The sequence below is a fragment of the Cherax quadricarinatus genome, chromosome 1 (genome assembly GCF_038502225.1).
Source record: "Cherax quadricarinatus isolate ZL_2023a chromosome 1, ASM3850222v1, whole genome shotgun sequence".
NCBI lineage: Eukaryota > Metazoa > Arthropoda > Malacostraca > Decapoda > Parastacidae > Cherax > Cherax quadricarinatus.
This window is the reverse complement of record NC_091292.1, coordinates 1,264,942-1,288,697: the sequence shown is the minus strand read 5'-3', so window position 1 is coordinate 1,288,697 and position 23,756 is coordinate 1,264,942. Positions and strand designations below refer to the sequence as shown.

The following is a 23,756-nucleotide window of genomic DNA, read 5'->3' as shown; positions in this document are numbered from 1 at the left end:
AAGGTTTGCTGATGCCACCAAGGGGCTCTTGATTTAAAGAATGGGACCTGAAATTCCCTTTCTTGGATGTACCTGATTTCCTCTTATTTCCTCAAGTGCTGTATGACCCATATAAGCTTAGCATTTTCCCCCCATGAATATAATAATGCATACAGTAATTTCATTAACCCACAATACACAATGCTTTGTGCAGATCTTAGGAATTAGTAATTTAGCCCATTTTGAGTCCTAATTTAAGCCAATTCCTGTGTTTCATTCAACCAAATTCATGTAACAATAATCTATAGTAATACCTAATAATCACCACTTATATTAAACTTGAACTAGAAAATCCAATGCAGCCACAACACAGAACTGGCAACTTAGTTAAATATTATGAAAATCAATTAAAAAAAGAATTACTACACTAACTTTTACTTGACTAGTGAGGATAGAAATAATGTTAGAGGAGTCCTGTTCCAGGATGCTGAAACTGGTCCTTGGGATGAGCTCTTTGAGGTGAGAGTAAAGAGGTTCTTGCTCCTGTGTAACGGCGAAGATTAGCTGCATGCGCCGACTATCTGCCATTTCACTGATCTAGAAGAATGATCACAGTAGATGTACAATCTATTCTTGTGCCACATGGCTAAGGAATATGTAAAGAATAAAAGTGATATAGAGGAGATAAAAAGACTTGGAACAGTACAGTATAAAACAATAAAAGAAGCCAATCGTGCAGGAATAGTGAAGCAAAAGGTGAAACTAGAAAAATAAGTCATTAGCTCATATAACAAAAAATGTCAACCAAAGCTGTGAAAATGAGTTAACAGAATTAGAATAGTCTTATGCCAAAATAACTAAAGACAATGGTCAAGGACAGACCTATACAGGAAGCGACCAATGAAGAGGAAGGGCCAGGAGCTGTAACTCGACCCCTGCAACCACAACTAGGTGAGTACAACATCATAGGGTTCATCTCTTGAACTGTTCCAACCATGTTATTGTGAATAAAACATTTGGGAGATAAAACCTATTGGCTAATACACAATTCTGTTTTCAACTATTATGTCACAAAGAAAATGGATGGGCAGATAGTATTTATCTCAGAGTTTAAAAAGGCTTTTGACAGAATTCTCCATGAGAATACTGTTTTTAATTTTCCTTACTATAAGGAACAGGAAACTACACAGATCTGTTCATGGATAATGAAAAAATCTCATGAAAAAGATAAAAATGACTAAATCTTAACAACGCAAATTGGATAAAGTGAACAAATGGAAAGACAGATGGATGACAAAATTTACTGTTGATAAATGTCATGCTCTGCATATAAAGGGGCTTTTGGCATGTACAACCAACTGCTATACTCCTTTATACAAACATGTATCATGCTAAAATAAAATATTATTATTATTATTATTATTATTTAATGGAGAGTGAAATCAGTCCAGAAAGAATACAAGTGTGTGAGACAAAAATTTGAGTATCATACAAAAAAAAAAATAATTAGAAATTTTCATAACAATAATAATTTTATTTTAGCAATTTTATTTTAGCATTATCAGATTATATACCTGAAATTGTGAAAAATGCATATTCTATCCTTTCAATACATGGATGGAGAGATGCTGAACAAGATGCTGACAACATATATTAGTCCAAAATTGGAACATGCAGCTATTGGCAGCTCTCGCATAGGGATGATATTAGAAAAGGATGCATATATTTTTTTTTTAACAAGTCGGCTGTCTCCCACCGAGGCAGGGTGACCCAAAAAGAAAGAAAATCCCCAAAAAGAAAATACTTTTGTCATCATCCAACACTTTCACCTCACTCACACATAATCACTGTTTTTGCAGAGGTGCTCAGAATACAATAGTTTAGAAGCATATACATATAAAGATACACAACATATCCCTTTAAACTGCCAATATCCCAAACCCCTCCTTTAAAGTGCAGGCATTGTACTTCCCATTTCCAGGACTTAAGTCCAGTCATATAAAAACACCCAGTTTCCCTGAATCCTTTCACTAAACATTACCCTGCTCACACTCCAACAGCTCGTCAGGTTCCAAATACCATTCGTCTCCATTCATTCCTATCTAACTCGCTCACGCACGCTTGCTGGAAGTCCAAGCCCCTCGCCCACAAAACCTCCTTTACCCTCTTCCTCCAACCTTTTCGAGGATGACCCCTACCCCGCCTTCCTTCCCCTACAGATTTATACGCTGTCCATGTCATTCTACTTTGATCCATTCTCTCTAAATGATCAAACCACCTCAACAACCCTTCTTCAGCCCTCTGACTAATACTTTTACAGGCTCCACACCTTCTCCTAATTTCCACACTTTGAATTTTCTGCATAATATTAACACCACACATTACCCTTAGACAGGACATCTCCACTGCCTCCATCTCCTCACTGCAGCATTTACAACCCAAGCTTCACACCCATATAAGAGTGTTGGTACCACTATACTTTCATACATTCCCTTCTTTGCCTCCATAGATAACATTTTTTGTCTCCACATATACCTCAATGCACCACTCACCTTTTTTTCAATTTGATATCCAATTTTTCTTTATCTAAATCATTTGATACCCTCATCACCTTACTCTTTTCTATGCTCACTTTAAACTTTCTACCTTTACACACTCTCCTAAACTCATCCACTAACCTTTGCAATTTTTCTTTAGAATCTCCCATAAGCACAGTATCATCAGCAAAAAGTAACTGTGTCAATTCTCATTATGTATTTGATTCCCCATAATTTAATCCCACCCCTCTCCTGAACACCCTAGCATTTACTTCTTTTACAACCCCATCTATAATCTTAAGCCTGCCCATAATGCTCTGCCTACAAGGGGCTTTTGGCATGTATACCCAATCACTATATTTCTTTGTACAACTATGTATCATGTCCAAATAAAAAATAAAATAAAATAAAATATATTAAACCATGGTGACATTTCACATCCCTGTCTAAGACCTACTTTTCCCGGGAAGTAGTCTCCCTCTCTTCTACACACCATAACCAGAGCCTCACTATCCTCATAAAAACTCTTTACAGCATTTAGTAACTTACCACCTATTCCATATACTTGCAACATCTGCCACATTGCTCCTCTATCCACTCTATCATATGCCTTTTCTAAATCCATAAATGCAATGAAAACTTCCCTACCTTTATCTAAATACTGTTCACTTATGTGCTTCAATGTAAACACTTGATCTACACATCCCCTACCCACTCTAAAACATCCTTGCTCATCTGCAACCCTACATTCTGTCTTACCTCTAATTCTTTCAGTAATAACCCTACTGTACACTTTTCCTGGTATACTCAGTAAACTAATTCCTCTATAAATTTTACAATTCTTTTGTCCCCCTTCCCTTTATATAAAGGAACTATACATGCTCTCTGTCAATCCCTAGGTACCTTCCCCTCTTTCATACATTTATTAAACAAAAATACCAACCATTCTAACACTATATAACCCCCCTTGCTTTTAACATTTCTGTCATGATCCCATCAGTTCCAGCTGCTTTACCCCCTTTCATTCTACGTAATGCCTCACGCACCTCCCTCACACTTACATCCTGCTCTTCCTCACTCCTAAAAGATGGTATACCTCCCTGGCCAATGCATGAAATTACCGCCTCCTTTTCTTTGTCGACATTTAAAAGTTCCTCAAAATACTCCCGCCATCTACCCAATACCTCCATCTCCCCATCTACTAACTGACAAATCCATTCATTCCCTAGGCTTTCTTAACTTGTTTAACTCACTCCAAAGTTTATTCTTATTTTCATTAAAATTTCTTGACAGTGCCTCTCCCACTCTATCATCTGCTCTCCTTTTGAACTCTCTCACCTCTCTCTTCACCTTTCTTTTACTCTCCATATACTCTGCTCTTCTTATAACACTACTGCTTTGTAAAAACCTCTCATAAGCTACCTTTTTCTCTTTTATCACACCCTTTACTTCATCATTCCACCAATCAGTTCTCTTTCCTCCTGCACCCACCCTCCTATAACCACAAACTTCTGCCCCACATTCTAATACTGCATTTTTAAAACAATTCCAACCCTCTTCAACCCCCCCACTACTCATACTTGCACTAGCCCACCTTTCTGCCAATAGTTGCTTATATCTCACCTGAACTTCCTCCTCCCTTAGTTTATACATTTTCACCTCTCTCTTACTTGTTGCCATTTTCCTCTTGTCCCATCTACCTCTTACTCTAACTGTAGCTACAACTAAATAATGATCCGATATATCAGTTGCCCCTCTATAAACATGTACATCCTGGAACCAACCTATCAACCTTTTATCCACCAATACATAATCTAACAAACTACTTTCATTCCTGCTATATCATACCTTGTATATTTATTTATCCTCTTTTTCATAAAATATGTATTACTTATTACCAAACCTCCAGGTAAACTCCAGGTAAACCTCTTTCTACACATAGCTCAATTAAAGGCTCCCCATTTTCATTTACCCATATACCTGGAGTTTACCTGGAGAGAGTTCCGGGGGTCAACGTCCCCGCGGCCCGGTCTGTGACCAGGCCTCCTGGTGGATCAGAGCCTGATCAACCAGGCTGTTGCTGCTGGCTGCACGCAAACCAACATACGAGCCACAGCCCGGCTGGTCAGGAACCGACTTTAGGTGCTTGTCCAGTGCCAGCTTGAAGACTGCCAGGGGTCTGTTGGTAATCCCCCTTATGTATGCTGGGAGGCAGTTGAACAGTCTCGGGCCCCTGACACTTATTGTATGGTCTCTTAACACGCTAGTGACACCCCTGCTTTTCATTGGTGGGATGTTGCATCGTCTGCCAAGTGTTTTGCTTTTGTAGTGAGTGATTTTCGTGTGCAAGTTCGGTACTAGTCCCTCTAGGATTTTCCAGGTGTATATAATCATGAATCTCTCCCGCCTGCGTTCCAGGGAATACAGTTTTAGGAACCTCAAGCGCTCCCAGTAATTGACGTGTTTTATCTCCGTTATGCGCGCCGTGAAGTTTCTCTGTACATTTTCTAGGTCAGCAATTTCACCTGCCTTGAAAGGTGCTGTTAGTGTGCAGCAATATTCCAGCCTAGATAGAACAAGTGACCTGAAGAGTGTCATCATGGGCTTGGCCTCCCTAGTTTTGAAGGTTCTCATTATCCATCCTGTCATTTTTCTAGCAGATGCGATTGATACAATGTTATGGTCCTTGAAGGTGAGATCCTCCGACATGATCACTCCCAGGTCTTTGACGTTGGTGTTTCGCTCTATTTTGTGGCCAGAATTTGTTTTGTACTCTGATGAAGATTTAATTTCCTCGTGTTTACTATATCTGAGTAATTGAAATTTCTCATCGTTGAACTTCATATTGTTTTCTGCAGCCCACTGAAAGATTCGGTTGATATAATTTAAGCAGGAAATGTATTAGTCATAAAAATAGTACTATGTTTAAATGTTTTTCTTAACATAAATTTTAAACAAATGCTTTTTGTACTAAGCTATCCAATTAATAAAATATAGCCGTACTTAATAGTTATTGAAATCTGCATCACCAATGTATCTGGAGAGAGTTTCGGGGGTCAACGCCCCCGTGGCCCGGTCTGTGACCAGGCCTCCTGGTGGATCAGCGCCTGATCAACCAGGCTGTTGCTGCTGGCTGCACGCAAACCAACGTACGAGCCACAGCCCGGCTGATCAGGAACTGACTTTAGGTGCTTGTCCAGTGCCAGCTTGAAGACTGCCAGGGGTCTGTTGGTAATCCCCCTTATGTGTGCTGGGAGGCAGTTGAACAGTCTCGGGCCCCTGACACTTATTGTATGGTCTCTTAACGTGCTAGTGACACCCCCGCTTTTCATTGGGGGGATGGTGCATCGTCTGCCAAGTCTTTTGCTTTCATAGTGAGTGATTTTCGTGTGCAAGTTCGGTACTAGTCCCTCTAGGATTTTCCAGGTGTATATAATCATGTATCTCTCCCTCCTGCGTTCCAGGGAATACAGGTTTAGAAACCTCAAGCGCTCCCAGTAATTGAGGTGTTTTATCTCCGTTATGCGCGCCGTGAAAGTTCTCTGTACATTTTCTAGGTCGGCAATTTCACCTGCCTTGAAAGGTGCTGTTAGAGTGCAGCAATATTCCAGCCTAGATAGAACAAGTGACCTGAAGAGTGTCATCATGGGCTTGGCCTCCCTAGTTTTGAAGGTTCTCATTATCCATCCTGTCATTTTTCTAGCAGATGCGATTGATACAATGTTATGGTCCTTGAAGGTGAGATCCTCCGACATAATCACTCCCAGGTCTTTGACGTTGGTGTTTCGCTCTATTTTGTGGCCAGAATTTGTTTTGTACTCTGATGAAGATTTAATTTCCTCATGTTTACCATATCTGAGTAATTGAAATTTCTCATCGTTGAACTTCATATTGTTTTCTGCAGCCCACTGAAAGATTTGGTTGATGTCCGCCTGGAGCCTTGCAGTGTCTGCAATGGAAGACACTGTCATGCAGATTCGGGTGTCATCTGCAAAGGAAGACACGGTGCTGTGGCTGACATCCTTGTCTATGTCGGATATGAGGATGAGGAACAAGATGGGAGCTAGTACTGTGCCTTGTGGAACAGAGCTTTTCACCGTAGCTGCCTCGGACTTTACTCTGTTGACGACTACTCTCTGTGTTCTGTTAGTGAGGAAATTATAGATCCATCGACCGACTTTTCCTGTTATTCCTTTAGCGCGCATTTTGTGCGCTATTACGCCATGGTCACACTTGTCGAAGGCTTTTGCAAAGTCTGTATATATTACATCTGCATTCTTTTTGTCTTCTAGTGCATTTAGGACCTTGTCGTAGTGATCCAGTAGTTGAGACAGACAGGAGCGACCTGTTCTAAACCCATGTTGCCCTGGGTTGTGTAACTGATGGGTTTCTAGATGGGTGGTGATCTTGCTTCTTAGGACCCTTTCAAAGATTTTTATGATATGGGATGTTAGTGCTATTGGTCTGTAGTTCTTTGCTGTTGCTTTACTGCCCCCTTTGTGGAGTGGGGCTATGTCTGTTGTTTTTAGTAACTGAGGGACGACCCCCGTGTCCATGCTCCCTCTCCATAGGATGGAAAAGGCTCGTGATAGGGGCTTCTTGCAGTTCTTGATGAACACAGAGTTCCATGAGTCTGGCCCTGGGGCAGAGTGCATGGGCATGTCATTTATCGCCTGTTCGAAGTCATTTGGCGTCAGGATAACATCGGATAGGCTTGTGTTAATCAAATTTTGTGGCTCTCTCATAAAAAATTCATTTTGATCTTCGACTCTCAGTCTGGTTAGCGGCTTGCTAAAAACTGAGTCATATTGGGACTTGAGTAGCTCACTCATTTCCTTGTTGTCATCTGTGTAGGACCCATCTTGTTTAAGTAGGGGCCCAATACTGGACGTTGTTCTCGATTTTGATTTGGCATAGGAGAAGAAATACTTTGGGTTTCTTTCGATTTCATTTATGGCTTTTAGTTCTTCCCGCGATTCCTGACTCCTAAAGGATTCTTTTAGCTTAAGTTCGATGCTTGCTATTTCTCTGACCAGTGTCTCCCTGCGCATTTCAGATATATTGACCTCTTTTAGCCGCTCTGTTATTCTTTTCCGTCGCCTGTAAAGGGAGCGCCTGTCTCTTTCTATTTTACATCTACTCCTTCTTTTTCTTAGAGGAATAAGCCTTGTGCATACATCGAGTGCCACCGAGTTAATCTGTTCTAGGCATAAGTTTGGGTCTGTGTTGCTTAGTATATCTTCCCAGCTTATATCGGTTAGGACTTGGTTTACTTGGTCCCACTTTATGTTTTTGTTATTGAAGTTGAATTTAGTGAATGCTCCCTCGTGACTAGTCTCATTTTGTCGGTCTGGGGCTCCACGCATACATGTCTGAACCTCAATTATGTTGTGATCTGAGTATATTGTTTTTGATATGGTGACATTTCTTATCAGATCATCATTGTTAGTGAAGATGAGGTCTAGTGTATTCTCCAGTCTAGTAGGCTCTATTATTTGCTGGTTTAAATTGAATTTTGTGCAGAGATTTAAAAGCTCGTGTGAGTGTGAGTTTTCAACAGAGCTGCCTCCTGGTGTTATTACTGCAACAATATTATTTGCTATATTCCTCCATTTTAGGTGCCTTAAGTTGAAATCCCCCAGGAGCAAGATGTTGGGTGCAGGAGCTGGAAGATTTTCCAGACAGTGGTCAATTTTTAACAGCTGTTCCTGGAATTGCTGGGATGTTGCATCCGGAGGCTTGTAGACTACCACAATGACTAGGTTTTGGTTCTCTTGCCCATTAAAACCCAATCCACATCAGTTTTATTTGCTTTTCCGTAGAATTAATGTACTGATGTACAGTATGCAAATGTATGTGTATGTCATGCTTTTTAGGCAGGTGGTCAGACAAGCTAAATTTCCCCTAAAATAAATTTTATAGAAAGTTTTCCGTCATGGGCCAGGCTGCAGGGGCATTGACCCCCGGAACACCCTCTAGGTATGAATTGATAGATATATTTTAGTAAATTAACACATACTGTGTACAGTTTATGTATAAAGTAGCAGGTTGGTAGACAACAACCATCCAGGGAAGTACTGGAGTCCTCTTAATGAATGCTGATCTTTACTTTTTTCACATCAATACATAAGATGACAGATAAATTTTACAAACTTCTACTTATATTTATTATACACATGTCTTTACTTTCCTGTGCTTCTTAACCCTTTGATTGTTGTGACCCTTCAAATTAAAAGTGCTGACAGTATCACGATTTAAAAAAAAAATTTATCTTCTGACACAGTAAGCAATCTTTTTTTTTTTGAAGGTGATGACACCAAACATGCAAGATCTGATGGAAAACGTGCAGAATTACACAAGCTTAAAATTTGTTATCTAGATGCAATTTACATGTTGGTGATTTCACTCATTTTCAGTCCTATTTTAAGCTAATTCCATTGCTCAGTGCTTATGAAGAATGACTTCCAAGTAGTCTTTCAGCATCTGGGTATGAGAGAAATTGATAACAGACTACAACATTTTTACCCACTTTAGTATTGAAATCCCCAACCACAAGTACTCTCACACTTGGTTCAAAACTCCCCACACATTCACTCAACATTTTCCAAAATCTCTCTCTCTCCTCTACACTTCTCTCTTCTCCAGGTGCATAACCCTTACTATAACCCATTTTTCACATCCAACCTTTATTTTACTCCACATAATCCTTGAATTAATACATTTATGCTCCCTCTTTTCCTGCCATAGCTTATCCTTCAACATTATTGCTACTCCTTCTTTAGCTCTAACTCTATTTGAAACCCATGACCTAATCCCATTTATTTCTCTCCACTTGAACTCTCCGACCCCCTTCAGCTTTGTTTCACTTAAAGCCAGACATCCAGCTTCTTCTCATTCATAACGTCCACAATCATCTCTTTCATATCATTCGCACAACATCCACACACATTCAGACATCCCAATTTGACAATTTTCTTCTTCTTATTCATTTTAGTAATCATTACAGGAAAAGTGGTTACTAGCCCACTGTTCCCGGCATTTTAGTTGACTTTTACAACATGCATGGCTTACGGAGGAAAAATTCTTATTCCACTTCCCCATGGATATAAAAGGAAAGTACTAAGAATAAAAACTATTAAGATAAAACCAAAGAAAACTCATATGATTGTGTATAAATAAACGTGCACATGTATGTGTAGTGTGACCTAAGTGTAAGTAGAAGTAGCAAGACGTACCTGTAATCTTGCATATTTATGATACAGACGAAAGACACCAGCAATCCTACCATCACGTAAAACAATTACAGGCTTTCGTTTTACATTCACTTGGCAAGACGGTAGTACCTCCCTGGGTGGTTGCTGTCTACCAACCTGCTACTGCACATACTGTTACATGCATCTAATATTTTGCCTACCATGATAATCAGCTCCAACTGGTAACTGTGCTGGAGAAATGCTAGATACTGTAAAAGACAGTAAGGGAGAAGGTGACTAGCCAAAATTTTTGAGAATAAACAAGTGTAAGATATTTTTGTATGAATGGTATATTAGGATTATGCACTTGCATAGTTGTGCAGGGGGTTGAGTCTCTGGTCCTGGTCCTGCATCTCAACAACACACAAATGGACACTCATGATTCCTTGCCTCATGGGCCCTTTCATACCTATTTTTAAAACTGTGCAAAAGATCTGCTTTTAACATATCCTCCTCTACGGTGGATATGATGCACCTCTTTGTAGCTGTTTAAGAAATATTTGGCAGAACCTGTATATAACTGCTACATTAAATATAAAGAGGGAGCTAACCAGCCAACCTTGTCTCACTCAATGGGTCACCTGAGTCTAGTATTTACCTCAGCCACTGAAGGGTAGTCAAGAACATCATAATGAGTGTACCTTCCATCCGCATCCAGATGACACGTTTTATCATTCGGTTTTGTTATGCCTCCCAGCTAATGAAAAAAGTTGAGGATCTGATTAGTTATTTGTTAATAAGTGCATTTTAATACGTGAAACATTTAATTCTACAAGCTACAAAAATTAAAGAACAAAGCAGAATAAAAAGAAAAGACAAAATCTTAGTAATGGTACCAGAAATTCAATACCAAACAGTAAAACACTTGTAAATCAATGCAATTTGCTGTTTAATAGAAGATACTGTAGAACCGCTGTATCTGCAGGTTCGATTTCTGCAGTTTCAATTATCAGAGGTTTACCATGGCCTGAAAATAACCATTAATTTTGTTTAATAATAGCCCCAAAATGCAAAAGTAGTGAAGGTGGTAGTTCTTTAAAGCCTAAGAGAAGCTGTGAAGTCTTTCCATCAGTGAAAAAGCACTAATTCTCGACTTATCATTTTCTCTGTTCGTCTGTTGGTGTGAGCAGACGTACGCCTGCTGCCCTCTCTCAGCGATTGGAAGACTTCCTGTTTTTTTCCAATATGGCGCAGAGTGTAAGGAGGAGGGTAAATACTGTGGGCATCCAGCTGGTTCGCGGGGCAATTTCACCGCAAGCTGCTCCTGTGCTGTTGCCATTAATCATCCGGGATACGTATGGTATTCAGGATGAAGAATTGTATGGTGTAGCACTTAATGGTGCATACAGGGTGTTTGTTAAGTTGTTGAACACCGGCGTCTATGAGAGGCTGGTAGAGAGATACCAGGATGTGCGAGTGGACGTCAATTCTATGGTGAGTGTCCACCTTCATGACATCTCCAGACATTATACATGGGTTAGAGTGCGAAATGTACCGTTTGAGGCTGATGAAACGGACATACGCAATGTTTTCAAGGACTACGGGATCGTTCACCTGTCACAGCCTGGCAAGTGGGTGGAAGGTGCATACGTGGGATACCCAGAGGGCACGTTTTCACTGAAAATGACGATAGGGCACGTTTTCACTGAAAATGACGATACAGCACCCCATACCATCATATGTTATATTGGAGGTCTTCAGGACTCAGCTCGTGGTGTCCTATGCTGGGCAACGCAGGACATGCAGGCGTTGTGGTGGTTATGATCACATTGCTGCATATTGTGAACAACAGACTCGACTCCATGGTGTAGAATGTACTGCCGCAGGGGAACCTGGGCAAGTTGGACGTGCTCTAGAGCTACAGGAAGGACGTGGGCCTGGTCGTCTGTGGAGTGAGGAGGTGGAGGAGGCGGAGGCAGTGGCGGGTGCGGACCTGACGGCCCCTGTGGCTGGGGGCCCTGTGGGACCCCTTTTGCCTGATGGTGGGGGACGGCATGGTTCGGCGGAGGAAGCCATTGACGAGGACCTAAAGACTGTGCTCACCTCGCTGTTTCCCCAGTCTGATGGGGAGGGCGAGCCAGTGACGAGAGCTGATATGAGGAATGCTGCAGACCTGTGTGGACAGCAAAATGAGCCCATCGGCTTGGTGGTGTCTCACGGGGCTATGTGCCCAGAGGGTGGGAAGGTTGGACATGTGATGGAGGTGGAGGTTCACCGTAAGGTATCACAGGAGGTGAGGATGCAAACAGGTGGAGTCATGCGCAAGCGTGAGGCTGTGACATCGGATTCAGATGATGTCCTGACTCCAGCACAGAGGACCGGCAAGGTGGTGGTGGTGGGGAAGGATGGCGGTGGTCCCTCGGGGACTTCGGACCCGGAGCTGGACCGGGGAGGGTTTAAGGCTGCCAGTAAGGACATGCATAAAGGAGGTCCGAAAGGACATGGTGGTGTTGTAAGGAAGGTGTCAAAGCAAAGGGGGAAGAAACCACCGCTTGCCTAAGGTGTATGACAGTTAACATTAATGGTTTGTGTCAGGATGTGAAGCATGCGTGGTTTGCAAGTTTCTTGTGCCAGCATAGAGTGGATGTTGTATTTGTGCAAGAGCACAATATCAAGGTGGGGCGTGTATTGGAGGTGAATGGTTATAGGGCTTTTGTGATGCAGACGGGACGCTTGAAGGGAGGGGTGGGTGTCCTACTCCGGGAGGCGAGCCCATTTGTGGTTAGTAGAAGTGAAGGGGGGGGCGAAAGGCGTATTATCAGAGTGGATGGATGGTGGATGGGTGAGCAAGTGGCGTTAGTGTGTGTGTACGCACCTGCAGAGAGTGATGCACGTCTGAAAGCGGATTTTGTGAAGGATGAGCTCGTTTATTCTTTCTGTTCTTTACCACCTGTTGCCATTGTGGGAGGGGACTGGAATTGTGTTATTCGCAGGGCAGACGTTGAGCCGTGTGGGGCAGGGCATTTTTCAACTATCCTAGGTGATCTTCTGAGAGATGTGTGTCTACGTGACGTATTTGGGGGTGGGGCTTGGGAGGTGGAGCACACTTTTGTTAGACAAGGATATGCGGCGAAGCTAGATCAGGTGTACATCACAAAGCAGGTAAGAGTGGAGTCCTTGCGTACGATGGAGGTGGAATATTCAGATCACAGGGCGGTCATGGTAGACCTGGGGTGGGATGGGATGGCCAGGAGGTGGAAGAGTTATTGGAAACTAAACACGAGGATCCTGGGTGATGAGGAGGGGCAGGGAGGATTTGAGACGTTGTGGGCAGAGCTCAGTGAGGAAAGGCGGGGCATAGAGGATTTACTGGGGTGGTGGGACGGGGTGGCTAAGGCATGATTACGTAAGTTTTATGTGAGGGAGGGGAAACGCATGATGCAACAATCATATGGGCTCCTTCAGTATCTAGAGGGTAGGTTGAGGGATTGCTATGGGAGAGGTGGACATGGGGGAGTATATCCTGTAGAGGAGATAGAAACGTTGAAGGGAAGGATTCGTGAGCTGCAAAATGAACGGTTTAATGCGGTGCGTGTGCAGGGGGGGTTGAGGTGTTATGGGGCGATCGACCGTCGGTGTGTGTTTTACGAGGTCAGCAGCGACGTCGGATGGCCACAGAGGTTGGTAGGTTAATCGTCCACTCTGAAGTGGGGGATTATCGTGAGGGGCAAGTGTTGAGGACAACTGAGGGAATGAGTGGTTATGCGGATGCATGGTATGAGCAGTATTTGGGACGTAGTGCAGTGGGAGGTGCAGCATTGCATAGTGTCTGTGAGCTAGTGCCATGTTCATTGGGGCGTAGTGATCGAGTAGTGCTGGGTGGGGAGATAGACGAGGGCGAGGTTTGGTGGGCATTAGTGAGTATGCGTACGGGAAAGGCTCTGGGGATTGATGGATTACCCTGTGAATTTTACCTGCAGAATTGGAAGTTAATGTGTGGATTCCTGGTGGAGTTGATGAATATCATGAAGGAGAAGGGGGTGTTGGGGGAGTTGCAAGCCACAGCAGTGGTTGTTCTGGTCCCAAAGGGAGAGGTCCAGAATACCCTCAAGGATTATCGGGCGATATCTTTACTTTGTGCGGATTATAAATTGTTTGCGAAAATACTAGGAAATCGCCTGAAATGTGTCGTGGGGCATGTCGTATCTGGAGGGCAATATGGGTTGCCTGGCAGATCTATGGTTGAGGGCCACTGACATCTTAAGGGGTTTGTAGAGGGTTTGGGGGGAAAGGGGGGGCTTACTTGCTTTGGATTGGCAGGGAGCTTATGACCGTGTGGAACGGGAGGCATTGTGGCAGATCCTTCTAAAGCAGGGATTTGGGGAAGAAGGGGCGCGGGTGCGTGTGCAAATTAATGGTCGCATAGGGGAAGCAGTGTGTATGGGGCGGGGCCTCAGGCAAGGATGTCCACTATCTCAAATCCTGTTTGCCTGTGTTCAAGACCCTTTTTACAGACTCATTGAGGCACGTATCTGTGGGGGGATGGGGACAGGGGAGGTGGGGTGTGGGCCGGGGATCGTAGGATACGTCGACGACACGACGGTACTTGTGCGGGAGGGAAATAGTTTGAGAGAGGTGGGAGAGGTCATTCATACGTTTGGGGAGGCTACAGGGATGAGGGTTAATGTGGAGAAATCATGCTTCTTAAAGTTGGGAAATCGGAACTGGCAGGGGGATTGGGATAGCTTAAAGATATGTGGAATAGTGTTTATGGAGAATCAAGTGCGGTCGAGAGAGGTGAACTCAGAGAGTATTGTGGAATGGGTGCAGCATAGATTGGGGAGTTTGCGCCCATATCATTTGACATTGTTGCAGAGGGCCATCGTGGTAAACACGTTACTATACAGTAAGGTTTGGCATGTGGCGGCAGTTTACCCCTTAACGGGGCAAGGAATTACGAGAATTTTAAAGCAGGTGTTTAGGTTTATATGGGAATCTGGGTGTGATTGGCTGAGGAGGGAAGTGGTAATGCTGCCAGTACGTCAGGGGGGTTAGGATTATTGGATCTACAGCGTTGGGTAAAATGTGTTTTCTTATGAAGGGAATATGTACAAGTCAGGTGTGGGGGGGTTAAAGTTTCTGTATGAGGGAGTGCAGAGGTGGTATGTGGGTGCAGAGTTGAGGGAATGTGAGGAGGTGCTGCGTACCCTCATGGTCCTACGGGAGCCTGGCAAGATTCGCATAGGGGTTTTGGCGAGAGTACTTGGGAGCCGGGTGGTGGTGCCAGTGGAGGGAATATACCCCATGTATGGATGGGAAGATATTTGGTGTCGTTTTCGTAAGTTGAAGCTCAGACCTCGGGTGCGGGAGGTTATGTTCCGTTTCTTGCATGGCATTTTACCATCAGGAGCAGTCCTGCGGGCGAGGCGAATAGTAGAGGAGAGTGGGTGTGGAGTGTGTGGTGGCGAGGATACGGCATATCATGCGGTGTATTTTTGCAAATGTTTGGGGAATGTTAGGGACTGGATGAGTAGGATAGTGAGGCTAGTGGGAGGGGGGGCATACCGGTGTTGAGAGCGCTCGTTTTGGATGTGGGAGGGGTGCCAGAGAGTACACAACGAACATTGGCATATTTAATGGTAGATTTTGTGTACGTGTCGTGGGGTATGCGTGGGAATGGGGATTGGGTGGCGAGGAAACGGGTAATGGCAGCTACTTTTTATAGGACGGTTTGCAGGAACAGGGAAATATATGGATCGCGGTGGGAGGGAGCCTTCCCAGTAGGTTATCGTGGTTTAACTATTGGGATCTTACTCGCTTTGTACTGGGGGGGGGGGGTTGTCATGGCTGGGGCAAGGATTGAGAATGTCATCCGGGGGTTCAATGGGCTCGCCGTCGGGAGTGAGTGAGTGAGTGAGTGAGTGAGTGAGTGAGTGAGTGAGTGTGTGTGTGTGTGTGTGTGTGTGTACTCACCTATTTGTACTCACCTATTTGTGGTTGCAGGGGTCGAGTCATAGCTCCTGGCCCCGCCTCTTCACTGATTGCTACTAGGTCCTCTCTCTCCCTGCTCCATGAGCTTTATCATACCTCGCCTTAAAACTATGTATGGTTCCCGCCTCCACTACTTCACTTTCTAGACTATTCCACGACTTGACTACTCTATGACTGAAGAAATACTTCCTAACATCCCTTTGCTTCATCTGAGTCTTCAACTTCCAATTGTGACCTCTTGTGTATGTGTCCCATCTCTGGAACATCCTGTCTTTGTCCACCGTGTCTATTCTGCGCAGTATTTTATATGTCGTTATCATGTCTCCCCTGACCCTCCTGGCCTCCAGTGTCGTCAGGCCGATTTCCCTCAACCTTTCTTCGTACGACAATCCCCGTAGCTCTGGGACTAGTCTTGTTGCAAACCTTTGCACTTTCTCTAATTTCTTGACGTGCTTGACTAGGTGTGGATTCCAAACTGGTGCTGCATACTCCAGTATGGGCCTGACGTAAATGGTATACAGTGTCTTGAACGACTCCTTATTGAGGTATCGGAACGCTATCCGTAGGTTTGCCAGGCGCCCGTATGCTGCAGCAGTTATCTGATTTATGTGCGCCTCAGGAGATATGCTCGGTGTTATACTCACCCCCAGATCTTTTTCCTTGAGTGAGGTTTGCAGTCTTTGGCCATCTAAACTATATTGTGTCTGCGGTCTTCTTTGCCCTTCCCCAATCTTCATGACTTTGCATTTGGCAGGGTTAAACTCAAGGAGCCAGTTTCTGGACCAGGCTTGTAGCCTGTCCAGGTCTCTTTGTAGTCCTGCCTGATCCTCATCCGATTTGATTCTTCTCATTAACTTCACATCATCTGCAAACAAGGACACTTCTGAGTCTATCCCTTCCGTTATGTCGTTCACATATACCAAGAACAGCACAGGTCCTAGGACTGACCCCTGTGGAACCCCGCTTGTCACAAGCGCCCACTCTGACACCTCGTCACGTACCAGGACTCGTTGTTGCCTCCCTATCAGGTATTCTCTGATCCATTGCAGTGCCTTTCCTGTTATGTGTGCCTGATCTTCTAGCTTTTTCAGTAACCTCTTGTGAGGAACTGTGTCGAAGGCCTTTTTGCAGTCCAAAAAAATGCAGTCGATCCACCCCTCTCTCTCGTGTGTGTGTGTGTGTGTGTGTGTGTGTGTGTGTGTGTGTGTGTGTGTGTGTGTGTGTGTGTGTGTGTGTGTGTGTGTGTGTGTGTGTGTGTGTGTACTCACCTAATTGTGGTTGCAGGGGTCGAGACTCAGCTCCTGGCCCCGCCTCTTCACTGATCGCTACTGGATCCTCTCTCTCTCTGCTTCCTGAGCTTTGTCATACCTCTTCTTAAAACTATGTATGGTTCCTGCCTCCACTACTTCACTTGCTAGGCTATTCCACTTGCTGACAACTCTATGACTGAAGAAATACTTCCTAACGTCCCTGTGACTCGTCTGAGTCTTCAGCTTCCAGTTGTGACCCCTTGTCCCTGTGTCCCCTCTCTGGAACATCCTATCTCTGTCCACCTTGTCTATTCCCCGCAGTATCTTGTATGTCGTTATCATGTCTCCCCTGACCCTTCTGTCCTCCAGTGTCGTCAGTCCGATTTCCCTTAACCTTTCCTCGTACGACATTCCCTTGAGCTCTGGGACTAGCCTTGTTGCAAACCTTTGTACTTTCTCTAACTTCTTGACGTGCTTGACCAGGTGTGTGTATGGCTTAGATGTAAACGAGGGAAGGTTCAGTGTGTTAGTAGGTGTTAGGAGGTACGTGTGATGCTAGCTGGATTCAGTGTGTGATCCAGTTTCATGGTGGGGATTTTAGGTTTATATTTTTGCATGCGTGTCCCATGGGATGATGACTGTATTACCCTCTGTGTATATAACACCTTGCTATGCTTGGTCACTTACCATCGCCCCTATGTAAGAGGGTTGAGGTATATATTATTGTTTAGAGGTATTGTACGCATGTATGCAGTAAGAATGCTTGGGTGTGGTTTGTTGTGATTGAGATACTGTTGCGATAGTGACAGGCTTATATGCTCATGTAAAGCTGGGAGACTGAGTGACACGGTTATGTATACTGCCGAGAGACAGTGGTGGTTGCCTAAATGAGTGGGAAGAGGGGGGGTGTAATAGAATGTTTTGTGTTATAGGAGACAGCATTGAACATTGCCCTATTAAGTGCTCATCTCTGATTGGAGGTTAATGTGGTAGGATTATATACACACATACGGATTAAGGGGTCATTTTTCAAACTGTTCAAATTCAAATTCAAATTCAAAGTTTATTCTCTATAAGGATTACAATGCTGAGTTTACAGAATTTGGTTATTGTGTGGTTTACATGTAGTAAAATAATGATTACAGAATGTACCACAAGAACACCTAGCATGGCTAGGCATTTCGGGCAGACTTAGTTTAATTCTTAATTTTAAAATATTACAAATTATGAGGTAAGTTGGTATTATGGCTAAGTGACTAAATACTAGTTTGTGAGTTTAGCAATGTGAATGCTTTTGTTTTGGCACAGTACATAGTTTCAGTATTGGAGTATCACAGGATTCATTATTTTAAGACTGAGATTAATACAGTGGACCCCCGCATAACGATTACCTCCGAATGCGACCAATTATGTAAGTGTATTTATGTAAGTGCGTTTGCATGTGTAAGTTTGGGGGTCTGAAATGGACTAATCTACTTCACAATATTTCTTATGGGAACAAATTCGGTCAGTACTGGCACCTGAACATACTTCTGGAGTGAAAAAATATCGTTAACCGGGGGTCCACTGTATTTCTGTTTATGGTCAAATGGGTGAGTGAGTGTAAGTGTGAACCACCAGGTGGTATTCGTGTAGTTAGTTGATGGGGTGTATCAGGGAGATAAGATGTTTTCTAATGGTAGTTTTGAAGGTGATGAATGTGTCTGCAGTTCTAGAGTTCTCAGGTAGGGTGTTCCAGATTTTAGGGCCTTTGACATACATTGAATTTTTGTAAAGGTTTAGTCGGACACGGGGAATGTTGTAGAGATGTTTGTGTCTGGTGTTATGCCTGTGGGTTCTGTCACAACTATCAAGAAAGCATTTTAGGTCAAGGTTGATATTGGAGTTTAAGGTCCTGTAGATGTAGATTGCACAGTAGTAAGTGTGGATGTACTGAACAGGGAGTAAGTTTAGATCTATGAAGAGTGTGGGGGTGTGTTGCCAGGGATGGGATTCAGTGATTATTCTTACTGCAGCTTTTTGTTGGGTTATTATTGGCTTTAGGTGTGTTGCTGCAGTTCATCCCCAAGCACAAATAGCATAGGTGAGGTATGGATAAATAAGTGAGTGGTATAGTGTGAGAAGGGCATTTTGCGGCACGTAGTATCGTATCTTGGAGAGGATCCCAACTGTTTTGGATACTTTTTTGGTTATGTGTTGGATATGGGTGCTGAAATTCAGGTTGTTGTCAAGGTATAGGCCTAGGAATTTGCCCTCATTATGTCTGGTAATTAGAGTGTTATCGATCTTAATGTTAATTTGTGCATCTCCTGCTCTGCTACCAAACATAATATAGTAGGTTTTGTCAGTGTTAAGCGTAAGTTTATTGGCTGTCATCCAAGTCGATATTTTGATCAGCTCCTCGTTAACAATGGTGTTGAGGGTGGCAAGACTAGGGTGAGAGATGACATAAGTCGTGTCGTCAGCAAAGAGAATGGGTTTCAGGTGTTGGGATACGTTTGGAAGATCATTGATGTATATGAGGAAGAGCAGGGGACCAAGGACACTTCCCTGCGGAACTCCAGTATCAAGTGGCCGTGTTGTTGATGCTGTGTCTTTAATGGTGACATACTGATACCTATTAGTGAGGTAAGATTTGAAATAAGCAAGCGCATGGCCTCTTATACCGTAGTGGTCAAGTTTGTGGAGTAGGATGTCGTGGTCTACTGTGTCAAAAGCTTTTCTTAGGTCAATAAAAATTCCTAGTGGATATTCCTTATTTTCCAATGCTGTGTAGAGCAGATCTAGCATTTTTATGATTGCATCATTAGTGCTTTTATTTTTCCTGAATCCAAATTGGCAGGGGTTGAGTATGTTTTGTGCCGTTATAAATGAATATAGTCTCCTGTGCACGAGTTTCTCGAAGATTTTGGATAGCAATGGTAAGTTTGATATTGGCCTATAGTTGTTTAAGTCTGTAGGGTCACCACCTTTATGTATTGGTGTAACCCTTGCCATCTTGAGTAGTTTCGGGAAGGTGCTAGTTTCTAGTGACTTGTTAAAAAGTAATGAAATAGCATGTGAAAGGACATGGGCCGCTCGCTTGTACAGTAATGGTGGGACATGAGACAGATTCCCTGAGTTATTTTTAAGTGACTTTATAATCTCGGTAGCTTCCGTGGGCTCAGTTGGTGCAAGATAGAAGGAATTTGGGAAATTCCCATCTAGGTAGTCCCCGTGTACCTTGTGTGTTGTGAGAGGAGGCATATATCAACTTACTGTTTCATGTCATTTTGTTTTATGTAAAAATTTATATATGTTTGGTTTGGTTTCCTTGAAAGTTTATATTAATTTAGGTCATAACCCTGGTACTGTTTTTGTTAAGTGCTATGTTCTTGATGCAAGTTTTTCATGTATGGTTTACAGTTATATATACAGAGTTTATACATGCAAGTTTTGTAGCATTCCTTGTTATGTATATTCAGGTGTGGGTAGTAAATCGTTTAGTTATAAGGATGGTGTATTTCTTATATATGGCTTCATGTTTAGTGATTTCAGTCAATCATGTATGATTACATGTATATTGTATACTGTGTGCTCTAAATAAAACATACAAAATTAGGGGATGAATAGCTACAGAATGTTTAGGTACATAAAATGCTAATATTACAATGTAAATTAAGAGGCCAAAGCATTAGTTTATGCAAAAACTTTTGTATATACAGTTTCATACAAGATATGAATACAAATGTCAGGATTGGCTAGTGGCAATTTTGTTATGTATGTTCAGGGGCAGGTTGTCATCCGTTAGTTATAAGGATGACTCAAGAAATCGTAATGACACGATTGCAAATAAACCAGACTCTATGACCGCGGGTTCAATCCCGGCCGGGGGTATGGTTTATGGAGTTATAAGGATGTTGTGTTCTTATAAATGGTTTCATGTACATTGTGATTATGTCAATGTGTGATATACATGTATACTGTTTATTTTAAATAAAATAAAAAAAAATAAAATTCTCGACTTATTGTGTGTAATTTATCAGTTAAGCTTTATCACAGTTACAATGTATGTAAATGAAAAATTATTTATACATATAGGGCTCACTATTATCAGCGGTAAGTCTTGGAACATATCCCCTGTGGATATGGGGGTCCTACTGGAGAGAGAAAACTTTAAGATATATAAAGGATTACTCACCATACTAAAAGAATTATATATACATGTATGAACTAGTGTCGAGTACTGATTTTAAATAACTTATCCAAGTAAGTTTTGAGTATCAACTAGCAAGATATGAATACAAATGTCAGGATTGGCTAGTGGCAATTTTGTTATGTATGTTCAGGGGTAGGTTGTCATCCGTTAGTTATAAGGATGTTGTCTTGGTTTGCTCAAAATGCACTTTTCAAACTACAGGAATGGTACATGTTTACTTACATTTAGGAAAACAAAATTTCTTCAAGAGGAGTCATTGATGTTGGTGAAAGGTTTTTGAACAATTGAACTGGAGCTAACCTCCTCTTCCTCAGATCAGACCTGACTGCCTCCCATTCCCCAGGAATATGCAATTCTCACATGTTTAGCCCTTCTTGAAATAACCCTATATATGACCAGAGTATATAGTAAATGGTGCACAATAATGAAACCCCAATTGAGAAATGGTTGCAATAAGTGCACATACACAATATGCATAAAGGGCTTATTAATGCTCTACCTTCAAATACAGTGGAACCTTGACTTACGAGTTTAATCCATTCCAGGAGCTAGCTCGTAACTCAATTTACTCGTATATCAAATTAATTTTCCTCATTTAAATTAATTGAAAAGCCATTAATTCATTCCTGCACTCTGGATAGACTAGAAAAAATACTTGAACATGATGGTATTATCAACTGTATGGCTTATTTATCTATCACAATTCATCTAATATGTCATATTAAACAATATAATTAGCACAGAAACATGATATATACGTACTCCGGAATGAATAAAATAGGCCATAATATGGTGGCAGAGACAGTGGCAGCGCAGAAGCGTCCGCCATTTCTGTCCCAATTTGACTATAGTATCTTCCCATGTTCTTACTGTAAGAGAAAACAGAGTATTTTTAAGGCTAACTGCAGTAGATCAGAAGGACCCATGGTTAGAAAAAAGAAATTTGGCCAAATGACTGTAAAAAATGCAAACAAGCACGAGAGAACTGCCCCCCACTGGGATGTAAACATGTTTCATCAACAATACGAACAACACACTTCTCATACCAACAATAACTAAACCAACCAGGCTGACTGAGACAAGTGGAACCATAATAGACCACATATGGACCAATATACTAGCCCCTCTTAAATCAGGGATAATCACAGACAGCACTACTGACCGCTACCCAACCTTCCTCTTAACAAACATTAGTAAGCCACCACTCGAATACAACAAAATTTCATTTAGATTCCATGACGAGGCCTCAATAAGGAATTTCACAGCAGACCTAGAGACTGTTGACTGGCCTACAGAATTCTCCAATGCCAATGGTATTGACGATTGGACAGACATTTTACTTAACAAAATACTTAGACTATACAACAAACATTGTCCTATAAAAATGAAACAGATCACGAATAAACAGCTTGGTTGCCCATGGCTAACCAGCAGCATTCTGAAATCCATTGATAAGAAACACCAATATGAAAAGCAATATAGACAGGGCTTAATACACAAAGATATTCTTAAACAATATTCAACAGTTCTCACCAAATTAATAAAGAAAGCCAAACAACTGTACTACTCCAGCAGATTCACTGACACAAGAGGAGATATAAAAAAGACCTGGAAAACACTTTCCCAGATTCTGGGGACCCACAAACTGAAAAAGACCAAGAATATTGTTCTAACTAAACCTCATGAAACACCACTGCTTCCCACTGATACAGCTAACAAGATAAACGACTTCTTCTCAAACATAGGATCTAATCTCACCAGTAAAATCCCACGTACCAATGCCCGTGCCAGGGACTACCTAGATGGGAATTTCCCAAATTCCTTCTATCTTGTACCAACTGAGCCCACGGAAGTCACCGCGATCATAAAGTCACTTAAAAATAACTTGGGGAATCTGTCTCACGTCCCACCATTATTGTACAAGCGAGCGGCCCATGTCCTTTCACATGCAATTACATTACTTTTAACAAGTCACTAGAAACTAGCACCTTCCCGACACTACTCAAGACAGCAAGGGTTACACCAATACATAAAGGTGGTGACCCTACAGATGTAAACAACTATAGGCCAATATCAAACTTACCATTGCTATCCAAAATCTTCGAGAAACTCGTGCAAAGGAGACTATATTCATTTATAACGTCACAAAACATACTCAACCCACGCCAATTTGGATTCAGGAAAAATAAAAGCACTAATGAGTTTTGAATATTGGTGGAGCGTGATGCCTGTAGTGGGAATTTGTTATTCTGACTGCAGCCTTTTGTTGGGTAATTAATGGTCCGAGATGGTTTATTGTTGTTGAGCCCCATGCACAAATTCCATAGGTGAGATAAGGGTAAATAAGTGAGTGAGGGCTGACTGTGGAACACAGTATCGTATCTTCGATAGTATGCTTACGGTCTTGGAAATTTTCTTGGAAATTTGTTGTACATGTGTTTGAAATTTGACTCTATTATCAAGGTGGATTCCTAAGAATTTTCCCTCTGTGAGCTTTGTGATAGGTGATCCGTTTATCATTATGTTAAGAAGGACATCTGTAGCTCTGTTACCAAACTGAATGAAGCAGGTTTTGTCAATGTTGAGAGTAAGTTTGTAATTCGGTATT

The 23,756-nt window shown here is 42.3% G+C and overlaps 1 protein-coding gene across 7 annotated transcripts in view; it reads right to left on the bottom strand.

Annotated features, from left to right (window-relative positions):
* The window catches only part of LOC128686602 (integrin beta-PS), a 74,079-nt gene that overhangs the window by 13,303 nt on the left and 37,020 nt on the right, over window positions 1-23,756 (bottom strand). For 6 of the 7 annotated variants that reach the window (XM_053773547.2, XM_053773565.2, XM_053773574.2 and 3 more), the window contains 2 exons: window positions 10,368-10,466; window positions 412-576 (listed from right to left, as the gene is read on the bottom strand). In XM_053773547.2, the coding sequence (XP_053629522.2) occupies window positions 412-576; window positions 10,368-10,466 (264 nt within the window). The remainder of the gene's footprint in view (window positions 1-411; window positions 577-10,367; window positions 10,467-23,756) is intronic. The other variant, XM_053773556.2, reaches the window with a different exon arrangement.